We start from the raw sequence: 18,034 nt of genomic DNA on the forward strand, positions 1-18,034 counted from the left end.
GGAGCACAGGCTCCGGACGCGCAGGCTCAGCGGCCATGGCTCACGGGCCCAGCCGCTCTGCGGCACGTGGGATCCTCCCAGACCGGGGCACGAACCCGTGTCCCCTGCATCGGCAGGCAGACTCTCAACCACTGCGCCACCAGGGAAGCCCAGGGCTATTTTCTGAGAATTGAAGAAGGTGAATCTATATAAGGCTCCATAGCTGTATTAAAATTAAATTAAAAGCCAATTAAAATTAAGGCATTATGAATTCCCCATCCAATAATGGTGAAGTAGATTTTATTGGCTAACTCTCACACAGAAAAAAATTATAAGCCCTGGACAAAATATTAAAATAGCTACTTGAAGGCACTAGAGAGCAATCAAGAACAGGCAGAAACTGGAGTAGCATTAATCCTTGAAAAAAGGAAATTGGTGAGATTTGCATTCATTTAATAAGGGAGGCAGAGTTTGGAGTTTGAGTCCAACCAAGTTAACTGCTTGCTAGAATAAGAATCAGCTCTCCACCCATCAACTGGTAAGTGGATAAACAAACTGTGGAATATCCATACAATTCATCTCCTGATTTTATTTGGCCATAAAATGAATAAAGTTCTGGCACATGCTACAACATGGATGAATCTTAAAAACATCACATTAAGTGAAAGATGTCAGGGACTTCCCTGGTGGCGCAGTGGTTAAGAATCCGCCTGCCAATGCAGGGGACACGGGTTCGAGCCCTGGTCCGGGAAGATCCCCCATGCCGTGGAGCAACTAAGCCCGTGCACCACAGCTACTAAGCCTGCACTCTAGAGCCCGTGAGCTCCAACTACTGAGCCCACGTGCCACAACTACTGAAGCCCGCCTGCCTAGAGCCCGTGCTCCACAACGAGAAGCCACAGCAATGAGAAACCCATGCACCACAACGAAGAGTAGCCCCTGCTCGCCACAACTAGAGAAAGCCCACGCGCAGCAACGAAGACCCAACTCAGCCAAAAATTAATTAATTAATTTTTTTAAAAGTAAAAGATGTCAGTCACAAAACACCACATATTATATGACTCCATTTATATAAAATGTCCAGAACAAGAAAATCTATAGAGACAGAAAGTAGACTGCTTTGGGCTGGGGCCTGATGGGCAGGGTGCATAGCTAAGAAGTACACAGTTTCTTTCTGCAGTGATGAAAATGTTCTAAAGTTGACTGTGATGATGGTTGCACATATCTGTAAATATTGAATTGCACACTTTAAATGGGTGAATCGTATAGTATGTAAATTACATCTCAATAAAGCTGTTATTTTTTAAAAAGCAGATATGAGAATCTAGCTGTTTTCTTTTGGGACAAATATTAAAGGGATTTGCAAAAATGTAAAACAGTGCCACTCTTCTCACTACCATTTTTATTTTAAAAAACATTTTTTTCTTAAAAATGTTATGTTAACATATAATGGGTTTGTTACTTTTAAATGAATTAATAAATATTTTTAAGGGTTTTAGTTTTAACTTCAAATATGATAAATATCAACAGATGTAAAATGCATAAATTCTTGTAAGAGATTAAAAATGAGGACATGATATGAAAGTGTATAAAGGAGATTTAATGAACTGAATAAAGAAACATTAGGGTAAAAACATTTACATACTAATATAGGTAATCAATTCTAATGACAGTGGATTTCTCATCAGAAATCACAGAGGCCAGAAGGAAGTGGCACAATGTCTTTTAAGTGCTGAAAGAAAAGAACTGTCAACCCCAAATCTTATATCTGGTGAAATTATTCTTCAGGAATGAAGGAGAAATAAAGATATTGTCAGACAAAGAAAAAAAAATGTTGCCAGCAGAGCTATTCTTACAGAATAAATAAAGGAAGTTCTATAAACAGGAAGGAGATGATAAAAGAAAGAACCTTGAAACATCAGGAAGGAAGAACACAGTAAGCATAAATATGTGTAAATAAAACAGATTTCTCTTCTTGAATTTTCTAAATTGCTTGATGGTTGAATTAAAAAGTATAGTACAGCCTAATGTGATTCTCAATGTATGAAGATAAACAATAAAGCATATTATAAATGAGATTAAAGGGACATAAAGGGAAATAGTTACCATTCTTCATTCAAACTGATAAAATGCTGACACCAGTAGACTTTGATAAGTTACATATTTATAATGTAATACCTAGCACAACCACTAAAAGAGCTGTGTGAAGAGATACTCAAAAAATACTATAAATTTTTTTAAATTCTGAAAAATGTTTAAGTAACCCAAAGATAGGCAAGAAAAAGAAATAAATGGAAAACAGAGGAAAACAACAGAAAACAAAAAATAAAATGTCAAACAAACTCTAACATATAAATAATTACATTTAATATAATTGGTCTAGATACAACAATTAAAAGAGATTGGCAAAGAGGATTTAAAAACTGACCCAATAATAAGGTGTCTATAAAAACCTGCTTCAAATATAATGATGTATAAGTTAAAAGTAAAAGGACAAAAAAGATAAGTCATGTAAATATTAAAAAAAAAAGAAAGCAGGATTGGCCATATAATGTAAAAAAAGTAAACTACAGAGGAAAGAATATTACTAAGGATAGAGGAGAACATAATATAATTATAAAAGTGTCAATCCACCAGGAAGACTTTGCAATTCTAAACGTACATGCACCAAACAATAGAGCAGCAAATATGTAAAGTAAAAACTGATAGAACTGAAAGTAGAAACAGACAAATGCACAATTATAGTTGGAGATTTCAATATCACTCCTGTCAACAATTGATAGAATAACTAAACAGAAAATCAGCAAGAATAAACAGGATCTAATTGGCATTTATTTTAAAAAATACTCCATACAACAACAGAAGAATACACATTCAAGTACCACAGAATATATACCAAGGTAAACCATATCCAGGGCTAGAAAACAAACCTCGAAAAATTTGAAAGAATTGAAACTGAGTATGTTCTCTGTCCACAGTGGAAACAAACTAGAAATCAATAACAAAAAGGTAAGAGATTCTGGGTCGGGGTTTCGTATGTAGCAGAGCAGCTCCCTCGCTGCGATCTATTGAAAGTCAGCCCTCGACACAAGGGTTTGAAAAAAAAAAAAAGTTAAAATAGAAATTAAAAAGAGAAAAAAAATTTTAAAAAGATGAGAGAAATCTCCAAACTCTTGGAAACTAAATAACATGCTTCTAAAAAAAAAAAAAAAAGTCCTTGAATCAAAGAAGTCTCAACAGAAATAAAAAATACTTTCTTAACTGAAATGATATACAATAAAATGAATTGATAATGAAATGAAATGATAATACAACATACGAAAATTTGAAGGACACAGCTCAAGCAGTCTCAAGAGAGAAATTTATAGCACTAAATCCTGACACAAGAAGAGCTGAAAAGTCCCAGAACAATAATCTAAAGGTCCCACCTGAAGAAACTAGAAAAAGAAGAGCAAAATAAAATCCAAAGCATGCAGAAGTAAATAATAAAGATCAAGGCAGAAATCAATGAAATTAAACAAAGAAAAATAGAGAAAATCAATTAAATTAAAAACTGGTATTTTAATAAGATCAATAAAATTGACAAACCCCTAGCAAGACTGACAAAGATGAAAATAGAGAAGACATAGGGCTTCCCTGGTGGCACAGTGGTTGAGAATCTGCTTGCTAATGCAGGGGACACGGGTTCGAGCCCTGGTCTGGGAGGATCCCACATGCCGCAGAGCAACCAGGCCCATGAGCCACAACTGCTGAGCCTGCGCTTCTGGAGCCTGTGATCCGCAAAAAGAGAGGCCCGCGCACCGCGATGAAGAGTGGCCCCCGCTTGCCGCAACTGGAGAAAGCCCTCGCACAGAAACGAAGACCCAACACAGCAAAAATAAATAAAATAAATTAATTAAAAAAAAAAAGAGAGAAGACATGAATTATTGATACCAGGAATGAAACAGGGACTATCACTTAAAACCCTACAGAATCAAAAGAATAATGGAATACTACAAACAACTCTGCACACATAAATTAAACAACTTAGATGAAATGAATCAATTCCTCAAAAAACGCAAACTACCACGACTCACTCAATACAAAATAGATCATTTGAATAGTCCTATACCTTATTAAGGAAAGAAATTTGTAATTTAAAAACTTCTAGAAAAAGAAATCCCCAGGCTTGGATAGGTTCCCTGGATAATTCTACTGAACACAGAAAGAATTAAATTCTATACAATATTTTCCAGAATATAGAAGATAAGGGAACATTTCCCAACTCATTTTATGAAGCCAGCATTACCCTGATACCAAAATCTGACAAAGGCAGTATAAAAAAAGAGAAACTACAGACAAATATCCTTCATGAATATAGATGCAAAACTCCTTAACACAAAATTAGCAAGTAGAATTCAGCAATATATAGTATAAAAAAAATTATACAACATGATGGAGTCATGTTTATTCCAGGATACAAGGCTGGTTCAATATTCAAAAATCAATATAATCAAGCAAATTAACAGGCTAGGGAAGAAAAATCACATGAACCTTTCAACTGACACAGAAAAAGCATTTGACAAAATCTAACACCCATTCATGATAAAAACTCTCAGAAAACTAGAAATATAAGGGACCTTCCTTAACTTGATTTTTTTTTTTAATCTACCAAAAAACCTGACATCATACTTAATGGTTAAAGACTGAAAGCTTTCTCCTAAGATCTGAAATGAGGTAAGGATGTCTACTCTTACCACTTCTATTCAAACTAATACTGCAAGTTCTAGCCATCACGACAAGACAAGGAAATAAAAGGCATACAGATCAGAAAGGAAGAATAAAAACCTTCCCTATTGGGCTTCCCTGGTGGCGCAGTGGTTGGGAGTCCGCCTGCCGATGCAGGGGACACGGGTTCGTGCCCTGGTCCGGGAAGATCCCACATGCTGCGGAGCGGCTGGGCCCGTGAGCCATGGTCGCTGAGCCTGCGCATCTGGAGCCTGTGCTCCACAACGGGAGAGGCCACGACAGTGAGAGGCCCGCGTACCGAAAAAAAAAAAAACCTTCCCTATTTGGAGGTGACATGATGGTCTACCTAGAAATCCCAAGGAATCAACAACAACCAAAGAAAACCTCGTAGAATTAATATGTGAGTTCAATAAGGTCACTGGATAAAAGATCAACATTAAAAAACCAACCATATTCCTACATACTAGCAATGAACATGTGGAAACCAAAATCAAAAATACAGTTTCATTTATAATTGCTCAGAAAAATGAAATACGCACTAAATCTAACAAAACATGTCCAATACTTGTACACTGAAAATTACAAGACAGGTGTTGAAGGAAATCAAAGATGTAAATAAATGAAGAGATACTCCATATTCATGGACTGAAAGACTCAACATAGTAAAGATGCCAATTCTCCTTAAATTGATATACTGGTTTAATGCAATTCCTATCAAAATCCCAGCAATATTTTTGTAGACAGACATGGTTATTCTAAAATTTATATGGAAAGGCAAAGAAAATAGAGTAGTAGTTAAGACAATTGTGAAAAAACAATAAAGAGGGAGGAATCAGTCTACCCAATGTCAAGACATTATATAATTATAGTAATCAAGAGTATGGGGTTTGGTGGAGAGACAGACATACAGATAAATAGAACAAAACAGAGGACCCAGAAGTAGCCCCATATAAGTACAACCAGCTAATTTTTAACAAAGATAGAAAAGCAATTCAAAAGAGAAAGGATAGTCTTTTCAATAAAAGTTGCTGGAGAAATTGGATATCCATAGTCCCAAAAAATCAACCTTATACAAAAAATAAATTAATCACAGGCTAAATGTAGGGTGTAAAATCATAAAAGTTTCAGGAAGAGAAGGGGGGACAAAAACTCTGAGACTTAGCAAGATCTATACAAGAAAAAAAATAAATTGGATCCCATCACCTGTGCACTGAGAAACTCTGTTAAAAGGATGAAAAAAGAAGTTACAGACTAGGAGAATATATCTGTGAAACACGTATGTGACAAAGGACTTCTGTCTAGAATACATAATGAACATTTAAGACACCAATCTAATTAGAAAACAATCAAAAGACATGAAGAAACATTTATATTGCCAAAGATGATATATAGCAAATAAGCACATGAAAAGGTATTCAACAAAACTAGACATTAGGGAAATACAGATTGAAACCACGGTGAAATATCACTACACAACTGTTAAAACAGCTAAAATTTTTAAATGGTGACAATACCAAATGCTGATATGATGTGGAAAAACTGGATCCCTCATATATTACTGATGTGAATAGCACAACAACTCTGGAAAACAGTTTGGCAAGTTTCTTAACAAAACAAAATAAAAACAAAACATATACTTAACATACCACCTAGCAATTGCATTCCTGGGCATTTATCCCAGAGAAGTGAAAATTTACATCCACATAAAAACCTGTAAACAATTATTCATAGCAGCTTTACTTGTAATATCCCCAAACTGGAAACAACCTAGACGTCTTTTAATGGGTGACTGGATAAACAAACAGTGGTACATCCATACCATGGAATACTACTCTGTAATAAAAAGAAACAAACTATTGATACATGCAACAACTTGCACGAACCTCAAAGAAATAATACCAAGTGAAAAAACTGCCAATCCCAAAAGGTCATGTACTATATGATTCCATATATATAAACAGTCTCTAAATGAGACAAGTATAGATGTGAAAAACAGACTGGTGGTTGCCAGGAGTTAAGGATTTTGGGAGATAGAGTATCTGTATGCCTATAAAGGGGTACCACAAGGGAGATATTTGTGGTGATAAACAGTTCTGTATCTTGATTGTGGTGGTGGTTACACAAATCTAAACAGGAAATAAAATTACGTAGAATTAGTCACAGACAGTGTATCAATGTCAAATTCCTGGATTTGGTATTATACTATGATTTTATAAGATGTAACCAGTGGGAGAATTGGATGAAGGGTATGTGGGATCTGTTTATATTATCTTTGCAACTTCCTGTGAATATATCATTTCAGAATTTTAAAAATGTCAATCAATCAATCATCCAAAAAAAGAGAAAAAAAATAAAGACAATACCAGATGAACAAAAACTGAGAAAACTCTGTCACCAGCAGACCAGAACTACAAGAAATGCTTAAAAGAAATTCTTTAGGAAAAAACACCAGATGGAATTTCAAATCTTAACAGGAAGGATGAATATTATAAACAGTAAATATATGGATTTTAAGATGCTATTTTTTCCCACTCAATTTCTTTAAAACACAAATGACTCTTTAAACCAATAATTATAACACTGGATTGTGAGGTTTATGATATATGTAAAAATAAAATATACTAAAACAATAACACCAAGGACAGGTATGGGGGATAAGTGGAGCTACACTGTTATAAGAGTCTTACATTTTACATGAAGTAGTGCAAAGCTAACTTTTACCAGACCGTGACAAGTTATGGATATAATCACTAGAGCAACCACTGAAAATGCAATGCAAAAAGGTATACCTTGGGCTTCCCTGGTGGCGCAGTGGTTAAGAATCTGCCTGCCAATGCAGGGGACACAGGTTTGAGCCCTTGTCTGGGAGGATCCCACATGCCGCAGAGCAACTAAGCCTGTGCACCACAACTACTGAGCCCGTGCACCACAACTACTGAGGCTGTGTGCCACAACTACTGAAGCCTGCGTGCCTAGAGCCAATGCTCCACAACAAGAGAAGCCACCGCAATGAGAAGCCCGCGCACCACAATGAAGACCCAACACAGCCAAAAATAAAATAAATAAAAATTTTAAAAAAAACTTTATTTTTTAAAAAACGGTATACCTTAAAATCCTATTGCAATTCAAATGGAAAATAAAAATGGAATTAAATGAAATACAAAAATATTCAATGTACCCAAAAGAGGTCAGGAAAGGAGAAACAGAGGGGAAAGAAAGTGATGGGACAAATGGAAAACAAACAGTGAAATGGTAAACCTAAATCTAACTAAGTCAATTACTACATTAAATGTAGAGACCCGAACTACAATTAAAAGACAGATTATGAGACTGGGTTAAAGGGGCACTCTTTAAAGACAGAGAGTACAGATAATTTGTAAGTGAAGAGTCTAAACATATATGCCATGTAAAAATGAAGCACGAGGAAGCTGTAGTGGTTATATTAATATTAGACAAAGTAAATGTCAAAACAAGGACTACCATGTGATATAAAGATGGACATTTCAAAATTATTAAAATTTGCCAATTCATCAGACAGATATGAAAATCTTAAATGTGTATGCATTTAGAGTTTCAAACTACACGAACAAAACTGACAGAACTAAAGGGAGAAATGGACAAATCCACTAGAAAAAAAAAAAACACTGAAGACATAGAACATCTCTACAATACTATCAAGCATCTTGACCTAATTAACCTTTATAGATACCACCTAACAACTGCAGAATACACATTGTTTTCAAGCATGTATGAAATGTGCAGCAAGATACACGTTGGGCCATAAGTTAAATGTCAGTCAATTTCAAAGACTAAGAGATGCTCTCTGACCTCAATAGAAGTGAATTAGAAATCCAACTACAAAAAAGATATCTTTAAAAGTCCTAAGATATTTGGAAATTAAACGCATTTCTTAAAAAACATGAATCTAAGAAAAAAGATTATGAATCTAAGAAATCTAAGAATATGAATCTAAGAAAAAGAGGAAATAAATACTTTAAACTCAATAATAATGAAAACACCACCTATCAAGATGTCTGCGATTCAGCCTAAGCAATGCTTAGAGGAATACTTATAACTTTAAATACCTATATGGGAAGAGAAGAAAGATTTAAAATCAATTATCTACGTTTCCACCTTAAAATAGAAAAAGAAATGCAAGTTAAACTCAAAGTAAGTAGAAGGAAATAAATAATAAATATCAAAGCAGATATCAATGAAATAGAAAACAAGGGACAGAAAAAAAAAAAATCAACAAACCCCAAATTTGATTCTTTGAAAAGAGGTATGATATACCCCTAACAAGACTTATCAAGAAAAGTGAGAGAAAACACAAATTATCAATATCAAGAGGGAACATCACTACTGATTCTACAGGTATTTAAAAAATGTTAAGGGAATATTTTGAACAATGTTTTGCCAATATATTAGAAAACATTCATGAAAGGGACAAATTTCTTGAAAAACACAACTTTCCAAAACTGACATGATGAAACAGAAAACCTGAATAGTTCTACGTCAATTACAGAAACTGAATTTCTTATGAAACTTTTCCTATAAACTCCAGGTTCAGATAAGTTTCACTGGTGAGTTCTATCAAACATTTAAAGTTGAAATAGTACTAATCATATACAAACACCACCAGAACATAGAGGAGAAAGGAATACTTCCAAATCATTTTATGAGGCCAGCATAACCCTGATGCCAAAACCTAACAAGGACATGAAACGAAAATTACGGAGCAATATCCTTCATGATCTTAAATGGAAAACTCCTTGACAAAATATAAAGAATTGCTATTTTGCTAATATTAATGACTGAATTATAATTATTTGAAACATGAGATAAAACTGCTTTCAGTTTGTTTCTTTATAAAGGAATCCCACAGACCCTGACTCTCGCAGACTCCCCCACATCTAAAAGGTATTTAGATGGTACAGGGTCGGCTGTACTAGCCTTTGTGGAAGGATAAATAAGAAGGCACAGCTTGAGCCCTGAAGAGCAAGGCCTTGCCCTTAGGATGGGCCCCCAGATCAGTCTGTAACGCCCACATCCCCTAGATCTTCCTTATTACCAGCATGGAACAAAGCTGTCAAGGGAACTGGTGAAAAATGTGAAAAACACAGTATTAACGGCTGCTCAAAAAATACGTTTAATTGATTAATTAATTGACAAATTCAGAATAAAATCCTAGTAATGAAAATTGCCCTGACTGAAGGACTGTTTCCCTCAGGTGGGGTGTTGCTGAAATGTGGGCCAGCACAGTCCCAATGGGTGGGCAATCACACAATGTAAGACACTCAGTATCTCTGGTCCCCAGGCCCTACGTTTCAGTAGCGACTCAAGTCAACATGTCCTTTAAAAAAAAAAAACCCTCACGTTTCCATACTCCCTGTTGGAGGGCGGTACTCCTGGGAGTTGAAAACTAACATTCTAACTAAGACATTTAAGAAAATACTGGACCTTTAACAGGCAGGTCTCAACAGGAAAATAGCACGTTCTCCCTGAAACCACACACAGCTATTGTTCTCATCCATAGCCTCCAGAAGGGTTTGCATAGGCCAGGGGGTGAGCAAGACATCTGCGGGGACAAGGGGTAGAACTCCTATTTATTTCTTATTTCATCTTTAGAAGAAGAAAGAATGAAATTAAGCATTATTAATATTTAATATGTGGGTTGATGATTGTACATCTAAATAATATATTGATACATATATTGGGGGTCTGTGCGCAAACCTTTTTTACCCATAAGGATGTGAGATCAAAATAAACTCAGAGACCTGTGCTTTTGAGGGACCTTCAGAACTGATGCGACCTCGTCAAAGGCTAAAGGGCAGCATGCTGGTTGGGTTTTCCAGCCAGTGTTGCTTTGTGAGTATTATACCTTCACAACGTGGAAATCCAATCTGTGACAAAATCTGTTTCAAGGTCAATTTGTTGCTCTTAAGCCCGTGCAGTTGAAGCCATTCCTCAGAAGAGATGAGACTCTGCTTGGCCGAGTCTGTTCTGGCGTGGCTCAGTCCCTCTTGCCACCGCAGCTGCTGCTCAGAGATGGTGGAAGATGAGCCTGGTACCTCCATCTCTGAGCTAGGATCTAAGTCATAGGGACCTCCTGTAAGGGCAATTGTCAACATCAGACTTCCCGAAAACTTGGAAACAATCTAACATCCACCAAGGATTGGTTTAATATAAATTACAGTGCAACCATTCACTGGAATTCTATCAGGTAAAAATTATAATACAAACTGTATATTTGTTGGCAAAGAAAGTGTCTACATGTATGGCTAAAAGGTATCCATAAAACTCAATGTCTACATGTGTATACCCACAGACACTCAGAAAAACATCTAGAAAGATATGTGCCAATTTTTACAGTAGTTTTCTCTGTGTGGTGGAAGCACGTGTAGTCCTTGCCTTTTCTATATTGTTTAAACTTTTACACTACTTAAACATTTCTAAGACAAGATTTACTTTTATAATCAGAAAAATACAAAACTCTTCCATTTTGGAAAATAAACATTCGCTCCTGAACCTTCATGACACATCAGTATTCCAGTTATAATCACACCTGACCTTTCTCTTCCAAGAGGATAAAGAGGATAAAACGCTGAAAGGAAACAAACCTTTTCTCAGGTGGAGTGGCTAACTGGGAGCTAGGGACATGGGGGCAACCAGACAGAGGCTCAGCCCTGATAGAATACAGGGACTCACCTTCCCACGTTTCATTCTCTGGGACTTCACTCGAAAGCTGTACTTAAACGTTCTGGCTCATGTAGCCAAGCTGTTCTGAGAAAAACCAGACTCCATGCAATATACAACACACTGAACTGATCCAGACCTGCCTAAACATAGCTGGTGCACACACAGGGAAGGAGGAGCCTGACTGTAATGTAATCTTAACCCACTCATTGCAACTTCAGGCAGGGCCTGATGACTTGGAGAAAGAGTAGAAACCTCTGCTTGCCTCTGTATCTAGAATGTGCAATGCATATAAATGTGTTTCCCTGGAATGTAACATTTTTCAACAATGGAAAAACTCGCTTTTCCCATTTCTAAAACTCTAACCCTATTTTCTGAAAGTATCAGTGTTACGACATGCAAATTCAGTCAAACAGAAATCAATCCGACCCATGCTGGGGAGGTTTTGTGAAAAGAAGTTAGAAGTATTATTATTAGCAAACATTGATTTAACTTTATATATGTTCTGTGTAGTATATACTTCTCCTTACAATAACCTTATGAGGTAGGTAGTACTATTATTCCCATCATACAGATGAGGAAACCAAGACAGAGTGCTTAACTAACTTGCCCAGTTCTCACAGCTGGTGGGGGATGTAGCTGAGATTCTCACCCACTCCAGAGTCTATGTTCTGTGAACTTTACAGTAATGCAACCAACCGCAGCAACTTCCATTTGTTGGCCAGGAACTGAGCTTTTTAAAGACACTACCCACAAATTCCTCATCATGGTATCCGTTACCCACTGCTATCACCCCACTTACCTTTGAGGAATTGGAAGCTTCAAGAATTTAAAGAACTTGTTCAGGACCCATAGCCAGTAAAGCAGAGGCAGAAGTCAAAGCCGTTTCTTAACCTCTCTGCCATGGCGATAAGTGACCTCCAGCCTGGTCCTACGGTACAAGCTTACTGATTCCTTCCAGTAAGACTGCTGTCCATCAGGGCTCCTGGGTCCTCACTGAAGACAGAGCACTAACCTTTATTACCAGAGCTCAGGCTCAATAAACTTCCTGGCTTATCATTTTCAAGTTTTTTAAGATAATGATTTCTATTTTAAGGTTTATGTGAATTTGTATTGACCATATATGTTGAATTCCTAAGGTACACAAACCCATGCTATTGGTGAAGATCTTTCTACAAGGGCTCAATTTGATGAGAATGTTACAAGAGTATCTTGGAGAGCATCGTGTAGGACTGGGAAGATTTAGAATGACAACTCTGTGTAGGTCCATTCTGCCATTTCAGGCAAGCGATTCCTCCTCTCTACATTGGTAATACATCCTAACTCCCAGGTCCACTGCAAGGAACAAATGTGGCAATACATGAGTTATGTGTGGGTGAGCACTTGATGTATTGGTAAGAACTATGTACAAATAAATTCCTTAAAAGTCATTACCCTTTATATTACTGCATGTTTGTGAGCTAATACATGGATGTTTTTAAGCTAAAAAAAAACAGTAATTACCCTTTAGTACTTTGTTTCATATACCCACTTTTTCTCCAAGCCTCTTTTTTTTTTTTTTTTTCTTTGGTACGCGGACCTCTCACTGTTGTGGCTTCTCCCGTTGTGGGGCACAGGCTCCGGACGCGGAGGCTCAGCGGCCATGGCTCACGGGCCCAGCCGCTCCACGGCATGTGGGATCTTCCCGGACCGGGGCACGAACCCGCGTCCCCTGCATCGGCAGGCGGACTCTCAACCACTGCGCCACCAGGGAAGCCCTCTTGAAGCCTCTTTTTACCCACCATGTCCCCAGAGCTATGAAGTTTGGGCTCCTCCTCCTTTAGAATCACAGAACATGAAAAGAGCAAGGAAGGCAGACTAATAATACGCTTCTACTCTCTTTTTGAGATCTGTCCAACAGAGACTGCCAGCTGAAGAACTTTTAAATTTGGCCAGTGGTTCCTACAGAAACAAGAAAAAGGAAGTCCCAGAATATTCTTCACTATTTCACCATTTCCAGTTAATCTTTCTCCTTCTCAAACACATTCATCCACCTCCTGTAGTCTTCTTACTAGAGGAAGCTACAGGCCCTAGGTTAAAAAGGGAGCACAGCTACATAAACTGTCAAGACTACTAAACTGGATTTGGAACCTTAAAGAAGATCTCAGAAGAGTCATAGCTTTTGTTTTTAAGCCAAAGGGACGTGTTCTCAATTCCAAACAAAAGACAACTGAATCCTCCAGCTAAGGTGTATGCCCCAGTCTCCTTTGCATTCGAATGATTTTTTTTTAAATAAAAGTTGTTTTTTATGTCTGGTTGGCTCTACTGGATCAGAGAACCCACATGAGTCATTCTAATTCAGATCTTGATCCTTCAGGCTTTTTAGCTTGAGAATACCCATTTTGTTGGAAATGAAAGCTTGGAAAGTTGAACTTATCCAGAGAAAACAAAGAAGGAAGGAGAGAAAGGGCACCTCCGACAGAAGGGATCATTTACACAGATGCGATAAGAGCTACTCTGTCAGAGCAAGGAAGCCTTCGAGAGCAAAGTTGTCAAGTAAACTGACAAAGCAACCCTTCCACACAGCCTTCCTGCTTTCCTACATCTAAGCCGCTCTCAGGTCGTTCTCCTGCATGGAATCTTAGCCTTGAAGGCCCATTTCCAACCCTGCTCCTTCGTTAAGACTCTCCAGATCCTCTCACCAACCTTCTGCAGCCTCCCCCTGGGAAAGCCCTAGTTTTTGCTTTGATACTTCACTCATATGGCCTTGGCCACTTCAGGTTTGTCCTCCCTAGATTGAAAGAAGGTTCAATGACTACAGGGACAAACTACATGAATGTCCTCAGCAAAGTGTCTGATATACAGCAGGTACTTTGTACAGGTGTTGAGTTGAATTAAATTGATTGCTCAGAATTACTGAGAATCCTGATCTTCAAACAAGGCAAAGACTCTCAGGGCAGGAAACAGCTGTCTCTTTAAACAGACATTTCCCAGATATTACTATGCTATTATTATTCCTATTATAATTCAGTTTCTTCTTCTGAGGTTATTACAATATAGAGGAACCCAGAAGTTAGAAACAACAAATTCCAGTTGAGCACTTCCCTAAGTTTTAAAAGCTATCCCAAGAGCCAAAGTTTGGGGAAATAGAAAGGGGTTTCCTAAATAGAAAAAGTATAAATGGAAAAAAGAAAAAAATAAATAAAGAAGTGAAAGTCTGAGCTGAAGGCAGGGTCGGGCAGGCAGAATTTGGGGAAAAAATATAAAGTTGATTAAGCTGGCACAGTCCAAAAGGTCCCAGCCAAGGTAACTAGGGGCTCCGTGTACAGCCAGCCTGGGGCTGCTAGGGCGTGCCGGTTCTAGGCAGCCAAGAGCTGCCCCAGGGCTGTCCTGGGGTGAGCCCCTGTGGAAGTCCTGACGCCTTAAGAGAGCAGGTCCTATATGGTCAGAGGTTGAGGGACCGTGCATGACTTAATTATGCATTAATTCAGCTTAAATATTTGGAAAACTCTACCTGCTTCACCTTATTACTGCTGGCCTATAGTACAGACAAAACTTTTCTAAGCTGGTTCTCTACCAGAGCGACCGAGCTTTCCCTGGGAGTGAGGAATGGTGCAAAGAGCTCTGAAATAGGAGGGGTCGGTCCCTTGTTTCTGGGTCTGACCCTCGTAGGAATTAGTTAAGTGAGTCAGAGCAAGTCGCTGCGCTTTTCTGGGTCTCTTTCCGCATCTGTAAGCGGGGGCTAGTCCAGCTCGGAAACTGTATGATCCCAAGGTTTCCCTACGCAGCTTGCTGGAAACCTCGGCACCTCAGAGGTTCTGACGTGAGGGGATAGTATCCCACACTTACTGGGCAACCTGTCAGATGAATGACAAGGCGATTCCTGTTCAGCAGCCACCCTCCCACGCTAGGGGCGCCGTCTGGCCCGAGAGGACAGGCAAGCCACGCATCCCGTTTGTTGAAAAAGCGGTCGCAGGGTCCGCGCTTGGTGCAATAAGATTCCAGCTTTTCGATATCTCCGTGACCCGAGCGCGACCTGTGGACCACTGCGTCGCCGCGGTTGCTCGGACACCGCCAATCAAGGCGCGGCTTCCCGAGCCGGCCCCCGTGGAGGCGGAGCCAGAGGAGAACGGGTGGGGCTCCCAGGTGGTTCCGCCGTGGGGCGGCGCGGGACTGGGTACCGGATCCAGCTGAGACAGACGGATTGGAAGGACAGTGTGCTGCGGTTTTGCAAATTTGCAACTGGTGGGGGGGGCGGGGGAGGGCGCTTCAGTTACCAAAATTCCTCATATCTTTGGATATAAGTATTCCTATAGGCATTATTTTCTCTTACTTTATTTGTACCTTAACGAGTAAGCAAAGAGCTCAAAATATGCGTCTGTGATTTTTCAGTCACTCGGAAATAAAATTGTGCTTGTGAAAAGCGTCTTTAAATCCTTAAGAGGAGATCCCACAGGCAAGAATTGTTTTACTATATGTATTGGGATATTAAACTGTGTCTTAGATTTTAAAACTCAAAAAGTGACCAGATTATTTGTAGGCTCAAAGATCTAATAAAACATAGTTAATATTAGAACTGAATAATTCTGTCCTCGACAGAAAAGTCTACTTCATCTACAGGGGTTTACTTTTCCTACATTCTTTTAATGCCTTTATAACTTTAAAAGTACGGAAAGGTTTGATCTCAGATCATACATCATTATGCAAAGGTAGTAGATTGTGTACCATTGGCCCTGCAAATGACATCTGCCAACCACACCCCCCAAAAACAAACAAAAACTCAGCAGTACTGAAGATTCTGTTCAGAAGGCAAGTAGCACAACGGCCACGCCCACGCCCACGTTTGCCAATGCCACCTTAATCCCTGCTGTCCACACCCTGCCAGACTCATATTTCTGGGTCAGGTGGGTGAGATGGAGCGCACAGCATCCGCTGAACCAAACCCACTGCCTCATGCTGTCACACCAGGCGGTCCTGTCTCCACCTTCACCCCATGCCTTCTCCCTTCCCTGGGACACTTGCCAATTATATGCAAGTCACTGCAGATGACTCTATGCTTCTGTCATTTACATTTATGTGCCTATAAGCATAAATTCTTAGGAAATGTTAAATATTAATTATTTAAACTGTAGACAGATAAGTGAGCAGAAGTTTAGGCCATTTTGAAGTATTGCAAAGCTGACATGGACTTCAGTTCAGCCAGCCACAGGATGGGTCACCTCATTTTTGTTTGCTGGTCTGGCATAAGAATACCTTTAGCACAGTTGTGATATGCCATTGGACTGAACTGTCACACATTTGTTTTGAATTTACATTTTACAGATATTTTGTATCCTACCATCAAACTCAGTAATTGGCATTTATTATTTCACTCCCATCCTTCAAGTAATGTCTAACCTGAGTTTAACATTCAGGGCCCGTATTGTACTTTCAGCCTCTTTGTCCACAACCCAAACCCTCCAGCAGGAAGACTAACCTGGTCCCTGCCTTTGACCACACGTGCCTTTACTCCAACACCCCCTTCACCTGGATCACCACAACTTGGGAGCCACAGACCTGCCCAGGGCCTACAGGGCGAGCTCAAGCTCCTCTGTCTTCACTTGACCCTTGGGGACACAACAGCCCCAATCATTTCTTTCCACCTGTCCAGACTCAGAGCATCAGTTGTCAGTGCCACACACCTGGCACTGCCTCCTGCCTTGTGACAGCCCTTACATTGTTATTTGACCTTTGTGCTGGTTACTTTTCAGGTTGAATGGTTTTTCCTTTTCCTTAAACAAGCCCATCACTGGCACTGCTGGGCTTATGATCATGATTAGAATCTCGGTGGGTGAGGGGCAAGGATGATGATAAATGAAAAAAAGGAGGAAAAGCAATTTTCCTGAGCCCATCACAAAAACTGGAACCAGAGAAAAATTAAAATGTTAATTCAAGAGAATTGTATGTATGTATGAGAAAGAGTCTGAGAGAGAATTAATGCTACACAGTAGCATTCCTAAATAGAAAGGAGGAAGTGGGGAGTGAAGCACCTGGATCAGGCAGCCGTTGCTCTTGAACCTTGGTTGGCACTGTTGGTCCAGGGAGTTTGGCTACCTAGGGGCTGCCTGAGATAGCTGGGGTGGGTAAAGTCCAAACAGACATTTGTATATATTGTGATAGTCTTCAATTCACTGTTCTTTGTTTGAGGAGTGAATGTAGGCTTGCGGCTCTCAACCTAACATCTTCCATGAGGAACAGGGCTTTTAAGGATAACTCTTCTGCCCTTGACAATTACTATGTTCACTGTTACTCGACATTTAAAAATAATAGCTAGAATTTCTTGAATGCCAGACAATGCTCTAAGCGCTTTAAATATATCACTTCATTCAATCCTCACAAAAACTCCAGGAGGGAAATACCATGATTATCCCCATTTGACAGACAAGGAAACTGAGACATAAGATCAAGCGACTTCTCCAAGGCTACTCAGCAAGTAAAAGGCGGCTGGAGAACCTGAACCCGGGCAGCCTGCCTCAACACCCCACCCTCGTAATTACGTGCTGTGATGGTCAATTGCTGGCTTTAGCTTTCTCCAAAAGAAATGTTCTGCTGTCTCAGCTGTACAGTATTCCCTTAGAATGGGATATTAATGCCACAATGAAAACCTCACTGG

General features: G+C 39.1%; 1 protein-coding gene across 6 annotated transcripts in view; it reads right to left on the reverse strand.

The window, feature by feature from the left end:
• VWA3B (von Willebrand factor A domain containing 3B) overlaps nt 1-18,034 on the reverse strand; it is a 244,818-nt gene that overhangs the window by 195,505 nt on the left and 31,279 nt on the right. For 4 of the 6 annotated variants that reach the window (XM_079941375.1, XM_079941379.1, XM_079941378.1 and 1 more), the window contains exon 1: nt 10,589-10,905. In XM_079941375.1, the coding sequence (XP_079797501.1) occupies nt 10,589-10,838 (250 nt within the window). In that variant the 5' untranslated portion in view covers nt 10,839-10,905. Of the gene's footprint in view, nt 1-10,588; nt 10,906-15,231; nt 15,397-18,034 lie in introns of those variants that run through there. The other 2 variants (XM_079941377.1, XM_079941376.1) reach the window with 2 other exon arrangements.

Source organism: Stenella coeruleoalba (genome assembly GCF_951394435.1).
Source record: "Stenella coeruleoalba genome assembly, chromosome: 13".
NCBI lineage: Eukaryota > Metazoa > Chordata > Mammalia > Artiodactyla > Delphinidae > Stenella > Stenella coeruleoalba.